At 36.3% G+C, this 8744-nt stretch overlaps 1 protein-coding gene across 2 annotated transcripts in view; it reads right to left on the bottom strand.

Moving 5' to 3' along the window:
* Positions 1-243: 243 nt before the first annotated feature.
* The window catches only part of COG6 (component of oligomeric golgi complex 6), a 48402-nt gene continuing 39901 nt past the window's right edge, over positions 244-8744 (bottom strand). The window contains exons 17-19 of one of the 2 annotated variants that reach the window (XM_065730293.1): positions 8398-8451; positions 5686-5765; positions 244-2104 (exon numbers count right to left, since the gene is read on the bottom strand). In XM_065730293.1, the coding sequence (XP_065586365.1) occupies positions 1957-2104; positions 5686-5765; positions 8398-8451 (282 nt within the window). In that variant the 3' untranslated portion in view covers positions 244-1956. The other variant, XM_065730294.1, reaches the window with a different exon arrangement.

The following is an 8744-nucleotide window of genomic DNA, read 5'->3' as shown; positions in this document are numbered from 1 at the left end:
GTTCAACATATGGCCCCAGTGATGCCCCCCACCAAGATCCTATTCTGTGCAATGCTTGTGGGCCAACCCATCAGCGTGAGCAATTAGAGGACTGAAGTGCCACAGTTGCTGGTGAGGAAATCCTGGGAATCTGTAAAAGGAAAACATCAGGACTGCCAAGGAATGGCAGCTCCAAATCCAACAGTCTTTCCCTTCCTGCTTTCGGAAGGCAAGCAGAGGAAATAACAACACGGAAGACCAAAGTCAGTAAATGAAATACTTTTTATTGGTTTATTTATTCATTTGTGACCCTCTGTCGTTTTCTTTAATTGCACAGAGCAAAATTAGCGATTGACTTTAACTGTTATGAGTTACAACTTTTATAGCTTTTGCATTAGTATTAAGAGAAGATAGATAAAATCACAGATAAATCTCTACGTGGACTCAAAGGTGAGAAGGAACTTCTTGCTACTCCTCATGCAAACTACCAACTGATTACTGGGGACTGAGGCTGAGTCTAATTTGAGGAAAAAGTTTGTTCTTATGAGTACGTTAATCTAATAACAAGCTAATTTATAACCTTTTCACAACAGATGTAGTTTTCACATATTATCTAATAATTACAGGCATACTGAGCAATATTAATATTATTAAACAACGAACAGCCATTTGAGTATGTACTATAGAAATGCAAAACCTGAATAATTTAAATGCCTCACCCAGCAGAAGAGCATAATTTTCCATTAGAGCTTTCGTAAGCTTCTAGATATTCTATCTTTTTCCTTTTCTTACGGCTCTGGTGCTCTAAAACAGATTAAACCCAACATTCACATTTACAAAAGAATTCATGCCTGATCCAAGAACTCCAGGGACACACGCTTTCCAATCTTCTTATATGGTACCAACAAATTATGCCCATTAAGAAAAGGAGATATTACTTCAGCGTGGTGTTGCCTCTGAAGCTGACGTGTGCCATGAGTTTTCCAAGAGACTAAAATGTATTGCTGCTGCTCTTCTCTATTTCCTGCTCTGTAGTAAGCACACACTAAATTTGGCTGCCAGTAAGTATATGATCTGTATGGGGAATATTATTATTGTTAAAAGCATCCATCTTAAATATACAACTGATTCAATATGAATGAGTGCTCATCTCCCCCTTGATGCCTATCTATAGGCAATGGCCATACTGCTGTGCAAACGATCTTTCCGACCTACAGTGCTATTGGTCCCAACCTTAAGTTTTAATTGATCTAAGGACTCCTGCGTAACAACTGCTCTAAAAAAAAATCCTTCAAGTAAAGCTGAATTATACAAATAATTTAAAGCATGAAGTTTCAGGTTATGTACATACACGCAATTCAAACATTCTTTTTTCTTACAAAAAATAAAATAAAATACCCCAATAGCAGCAGAAGAGAGTAGATTCCAAAAAGCACAGGAATTTTGCCTCAAAGACTTAACCAAAAGGATTTGAAAAAATGCATCAAATATTGCAATTGATTTATGAGTTTTAGACATTGAAACTGTATCAGCTGCATTCAAATTAAACAGGCTCCGTGTATATTGATGATAGGCTGAGGCTGAGAAAAAGAAAGAATAGAGAAAAGAACAAATGAAGCTATTGGTAAGGTCGTAAGAGACACTGGTTCAACATCCAGTTGAAAGGATTACGTATAGGCAAGGAAAAACCTTTCTCCTTTACTCTTCTCAAAGAGACTGCATATTGTCAAGGTCCATTTCCATTACAGGAATACATTAAAATAATTTTTAATCTATATTCTATTTTCTGGCTTACAGACAGTTTTCAAAGACACAAGAAAGACTCCACTTCTGCCAAGCAGATTAAAGAAAAAAACTGCATTCCTACATATTTAAAGTTTACAGTTATACATCAAAATTCAAAACAGAAAAATAACTCAATGCAAATGCTCAACAAAGACAGTATTGTGGATTCTGATAAATCTGGGTGAAGCACGACTACGAGAGAAGTGCCTGAACTTGGTGAGGAGATCTGTGTAGTATCGTTTCTGGATCCTTATATTTATTTGAAGGATCCATCACAGCTGCATATAACTCACTGTAAGCTCTGCAGACCAGTTCTGTTGACTGTTTTATTATCTGCTCTCTGAAAAATAAATTCACATGATTTGAAAATTGTAGGGATTTAACAATATACACTAAAAATATACATTAAAATTCAGTGTTGGTTACATTAAAAAGCCCTTTACTTCAAATAGGAAAACAACTTAAAAGCTTTACAGCATAAGAAGGCTTTCCTGGCTGCATTGTACATACATCAACACACGTATATGATTTTGATAAACAAGAAAATAACATTTTTCATTTCTGCAATCATGACAAAAAAGAAAGCTGTAGAAGGAAAAAAAATCATTGAATCACAGAATGGTTTAGGTTGGAAGGGACCTTTATGATCACCTAGTTCCAAACCCCTGCTGCAGGCAGGGACACCTCCCTCTAGATCAGGTTGCTCAAAACCTCCTCCAGCCCAGACTTTCTCACTGACATTTTGTAAATATACACGTATTTTTCATCTATGAGCAAAACATACTCTGTTTGCTTCAGCATGACAGCACCGACTCCATAATCTGTCAGAGTTGTAAGTGACAGTGGTCAGAGACCTAGAACTTACTGCAGCCTTTTACCAACAATACCACAAAGCCTACATCCTATTATTTTTTCAGATCTAAACATAACAATGCATGAAGATTCCATGCTAAAATTAACAGGAAAATTTAATATTTTTTGAAGGCAAATATTTTTATTTCACATTGCCCAATGGGTGCTTGCTTGGATCACCATGGTAATGTGTTTACAGTTTTATATGCATTTTTTATCCAACAAAAACATAATTACAACTATTTTACAGCCAAACCCATACAAATGGGACACCAGGAGAAGCAGAGGAAATGGAAGTGACCATGAACTCAGGTCCAGCCCTGCTGTAACCAGCAGGCAACAAAGGAATAAAACCATCAAAATGGCACTCACTAAAATCAGGGCTGAATTTACCAGCTCCTGACCACAGAGAGTGTGGACTGAGAAATTAGAAGAATTTTGAATACTGAGTGTGTAGAACTTCGTATGTTCAGGAAAAAATAAGAAATGGGAACTGTGAGATTATAGGGGAGACACAATACTGCATTTTACGCTGATGTAAAGTATCTTGTTTTTCAACAAACACTGCCTGCTGTCCAATTATTACATGATTAGGATACCTGAAGAAAGGACTGTTGTTATAAAAGCAGATCTAGAAATGCTTTTTTAGTCTATTCAGGGTTTTCTGGTAAACAACTGTCTCAAAACGCAGCTCAGCATCACTCAGCTGCAGTAACGTGATCACCTTTTAAGAAAGTTATTGCACAAAGAATTTGTATAGGACTAACTGCATCACACTAAACACTATCACAGTGAAAGAAAAAGTTTATTAAAATATTCCAGAGGACTGAACAGCATCAAATGAGTCTCTCCATCAAATAATGACAATGTCATTAATCAGTACATTAGGATTTCAGTTGCCATAACAACACGATCCATTTTATCACCAACACAAATGGCAGCACTTTCTAAAAATAATAATTCCAGCATTCGGTTCCTGTGATCCAACACAAATGAAAAGAGCTTTACAAGACCAATAGCCACAGAAATAAATATCTTAAATTTTTTTTTAAATGAGCAAAGAAATTTAAAAGACAATATTATGCACTGTTGGAGGAAATGCTTTTCATGGTCATAAAGCTTAAATTATACTGCCAGTGAGTACATAATGCACTGTAGTCCCTTATCAAAAAGTATGTGGTCTGCTTTTGAGAATTAAATAACTTCTGAGTTTTCCAGCTCAACAACTGAAACAGAGAATCACAATGATGTGAAGAAGTCCTTAAACTGGACACCACGTGCCTGTAAAACTAACTTGAAAATGATAACATTAAAATGATAGCACCGGTCCAATGGATTACTTGGATTTTGAGAAACCTCAGAATTTTGCTGGTTTATTTACTACAGAAAAAAAAAAACACAACTAGATACTAAGACTAAGATACTTCAAGCATCCATCTATGTAAATATGTATTTATGAGTATTTTTATTTTTAATTGTGTGCAGAAGCCGACCTGCAATGTTGAGTTACAGCCAGTTAATAAACTCCTTCGTGTCATGTGAGCTCTAGCAGCTGTAACAATCATCCTCCACAATGTCTCCCCACTCACCTCTCTACTGCCCACTGTTGCAAGATAACACAAATTTGGCTTAAATTATACTGAGAGAGGTTTAAAAAGTTCACAAACGGAGTAAGGCTAAGAGTGCATATGTGACCAGTTTATCTTGGTTCATCTGACAGAAAGAAATGATTAAGTCAAGGCAATTTCAGTGCATGCCCACGTCTTTATGGTAGCATAAAGTCTACCTTGAAAAAATTGCTTTTGTGTTAGCAGTGAAAAATTGAAGCTTTCAAAATTCATTCACTGTTATTATGATTTTAAAATAGACCTACGTTAAAAAAATATATACCAAGAGTTAAAATACCAGCTTAATAGCTTGACATCTAGAAGATGAAGTTCCAGTGCTTCTGTTACATTGCTGCTCGAGCTGCCTCATTTGATCTGTTCTGCACAAAGCAACTCTCCTAAGACAGGGTCAGCTCTGCTGGTTGAACTGCAGAACGCTGACCCCAGCAGAGACCCAACAAACTGATGAGAAGAACCAACATGCCCCACACCAAGCTATGTGCCAGGTATATAGCACAAAGCTGGAAGTCTCTGAGTGAGAAGAACTGGAGCAATAAATTCCCAGCAATAAACATTTTTCCCTTGCTGTATGGCACTTCTTTAATGTCAGGACCCATTAAATCCCATTTGGAGGACAGGTAGCAGTAAAGAGAATCCAAATGTTAGATAATTTACTTAAAGCATGATATCCCAGTCACAATTTCTCATATCTTCTTGTAACATGCATTCTTGACAAAAATGTGAAAAATAACGTCAAGAAAACTTTTTGATCAGTGCAGCATATAATTCTCTGAATTAAAGTACTACAAAATGTCTTCATCTGGTTTGCATTTAATTGGAAAGAAATTCATGGCATTTTCCTTAGCCTTAGGGTTCAGTTGGCCCTTATTTGTCATATTATATAATATATTCATGAAACAACAGAAGAGATAAATTATGAACTCCTCACTTCTACACTTCAAAGGAAAAAAAAATCGCTAACAAAAAAAAAACACATGTAAAAGTCATGTCAGAGCAATATCCAATAGTACAAAATGTCAATGCTCTATACTAAATGACAACACATTTGATAATTTTAGACTTCACGGAGCTGTAGGGGTAAAAGAAATCTTTAGAATTAAATATTTCATCTGCCTTCAGAACGCTTACAAAATAGTTCTAAAACAATTTACAACTAAAATGACAAAAAATGCCAACACAGCATAACATGTTTAAAGCAGATGAGTGTAATTCATTTTGATGGTGTCTGTTAAATGAAGAGTAACTACTTCCGAAATTTACAAAATTACATATTCCTGTTTTTCAAAAAGTGGTTAGTCAAAGCAAAATTGACCTGAAGTACAGTGCAAATGTGAGTACAGCTGACAACCTGGATTCATACTGTGATCCACAAAAACCTAATCAAATTCATCTTTCTGATTACTATACAGGCACAATACAAATTCAAAGTTAAGATACTTACTTCACAGTGGCACTCAGAAGGAAATTCAGCTGGGACATTAACAGACTATCTGGAGCAGATAGATAGCGATCAAACTGAGCCTAGGAGTGGGAAAAAGAATAGCAGATCAACATAGAAAGAATTTGTTACGTGAAGATAAATAAAAATACAGATTTCTGAAAAGTGGTTACATTAAGGAGGTGGCATCTTATTCAACGTGATTTCCTTTTTTTATTACTTTAAGATAGAAGCTAACATAATATACAAACATTTAAGGCAGAGCTTATTAGTTGTATGGAGACTGCTGAGTCATGGCCCGAACCACTAACTGAACACCTGAATTGAAAGACCTGGTCAGCCCTGGAAGCACAGGTGAAGGCAATTCACCTGTGTGACCAGAATGGGGGGAGCCTGGCTCCACCCCTCTTAGACCTCATTTAAGGGCTGACTACTACTGAGGAAGGATCTCTTGTTGGAGATCCTTCCTTTGGAGTTCTTTTCCTGCAAGCCTAGATCCTTGGAGATGGATGAGTATTTATTTTTCCTTCCTTTTGTAACATCTTGTTTGCGTTGGTCCCTTTACATTAGTCTACAACAGCATCAAATCTCAGCACCTCTGTCACCGAAATTTCAGTTTTCTGACTCCTAAGGAGTATGAGTGGAAGGGTGAAAAATGAGACTGTAGCTTCTATATCTATCCAAGTATCCTATGCAGACAGTACATGTACGTATGCACCACTGAAGATCAAATCTACTCTATTCGTTGCAGGGGGAGCACTGTAAACTCCAGAAAGAAATCTAGTTTGTCCAAGTTACGTGTTACTGTTTTACTTTTGTCAAGAAGCTGCTGCTTAATAACCTAATGAACGGTTACATTGGGAGAAACAAGACCAAGAGCCCTACTTGAGGTTCTGTTAACCTCCTAGGTTTACTTCTTCCCCCACACAATACAGTGAAAAATACTGCAGTGTTTTGATTTTAAAAGTTTGGGGAAGAAAGCACTAAGAATGTTACTGCTACCTTCAAATCTCTACTGTGTAATTGTAGAAAAGATGGTGCTAGGTCTCAGAGGTGAACCCAGGCGTGAGAATGGATGTGTTCTTCTGTTCTTCCAAGCAGTAAGGAAAATTGTGATTAGAAGATGGAATACAAGTTAGAAAATCCTCACCAGCAGAGTAATTATCACTGAACAAGTTACCAAGAAATAACCTAGAAAAGCTGCAGCACCTCCATCCTTGGAGGTATTCATTCAGGTAAGGCCTGAGGCAACTTTATCTAGTAAGAGCAATCTTCTGAAACATTGGATTAATCTTCTCAAGCTTCTAAACCCTAAAATCTGTGCCCATCAGCATTTAAATACACAAAAAAATGGACATAAACAGCTAATGAAGTCAGTCACAGTTCTCACAGGGTTATCTGCCAAGGCTGGGAATGGAGGAGAGATATAACTGAGAGAGTTATGGCCTTTACTACCTGTATGTATTCTTTCTCCCTTATGGTTTAAGTCTTAGGAAGAAGACAGACTACAGTGACTAATGAGATTTACATGGGCTTCATTTCAGCATACTGTGCTCAGGACTGAGGAAAAGTTGAAAACAGTTATGAAGAAAAAAAGACTTAGATTATTTTCTAATTTTTCAAGTACAATTATTATTTATGACCATAAATCACTAATATACATTCAATTTAAAAAGATGGTCACCAAGCTTCAGTCTTTAATTTTCTTGCAGGTCTACGAGACAATAAAAGATATTTTTAAATGCAAAATGTATAAATATTGATAAGAATGCATGCTGATCTGAGCAAACCACTGAGTGCTGTGCCAGAGCTCTGCTCTTCCAAACAGCTTGGTATTCACTGGTTTAGAACTAGAATGGAGGAAAACAGGCTACACTGATGCCACTTGGAGGGATTCAACGTTCTCAAAATGACCCATTTCCTAAACTGAAAAAGACAGAGCCTTTCCCTTCCGACAGATTCAAGCTCTTGTGTGATCTCAAGATTTATACTAGGATGTTTTTCATGGGGTGTGCGTGAGCTGCTGGATGAGTAGGCCTTATTTACAGTTAAACTTTCAGAGTAAAGCTAAACTTAGCTAAGCAAGAAGAGTGACACATCATATGTTACTGCCTACTGAACTGTGATATTGCAATCTCTATGCAGAATAGCCTTCACACACCAAGAAAAAGAATCAGCTGATTATCTGTTTTAAAATATAATGCAGCTTTCAGCTTAAAAAATACATATAACTATATATAACAAATAAAAAAAGAAATAACTGTGGCATACTCCCAGCACTTAATTTCTGAGTTTAGCTGAACTATTTGCATAAAATCAAAGCCTTAGGACTAAAATTATAAATGATAGCAGAACCTATATTTCAAAGCGCTCTGGCAAAAAATAAATTCTGGTGATTAAAACTAATTAGAGCTAAGTATTTGCTTTTAGCAATTTAAGATGACTCATGGGATAACATTATTATAAGTAAAATTCTGCTTCTCAGGACTTAGAATATTAGTTTCTATTACTACCAGTTCATAAATAATGTATGAATTTATTACTTCAAGTGGTCACATTACTACAAATGAAGAAAATATTCCCAGACGTGTAATTTTTTTCTATTCTTGAAGAGTATAACTGGTGAGATGAATATCTACTACATCACAAAAATTAACAGAATTCTTTCCCAGGTTACAGCAACACTTCCACAAAATGAAATTGTAAAACACTTACCATTGCGACCCTCAGGGACATGGAATCCAGACTTGGCAAATTTGAAAGAGGACCCTGAGGGGGGGAGAAAGGTCATTCTAGCATTTAGAAGATGACAAGAAATAATAAATTCTACAATCTGTTCAGTACTAAATTGTTACTTGGTCCTGCTTCAGGACATTACATGTTTGGAAACTGAATCACCACACCAGTGCTGGAAACGTGCTAACAGTTCATTCGTACTTCACCACTCCCTTGGATTAAAAATTTGGAATACTGTCTTTTTCATATATCCTTTCAAGTTCTTTTCACCATTAAATGACAAAACCTGGAAAAAGCCTTCTACAAGGTCTGGGATAAAAACTCAA

Source organism: Cyrtonyx montezumae, unplaced genomic scaffold, assembly GCF_038088225.1.
Source record: "Cyrtonyx montezumae isolate F1298 unplaced genomic scaffold, pur_monq_1.0 scaffold_12, whole genome shotgun sequence".
Lineage (NCBI taxonomy): Eukaryota > Metazoa > Chordata > Aves > Galliformes > Odontophoridae > Cyrtonyx > Cyrtonyx montezumae.
This window is presented reverse-complemented; position numbering and strand designations above follow the sequence as displayed.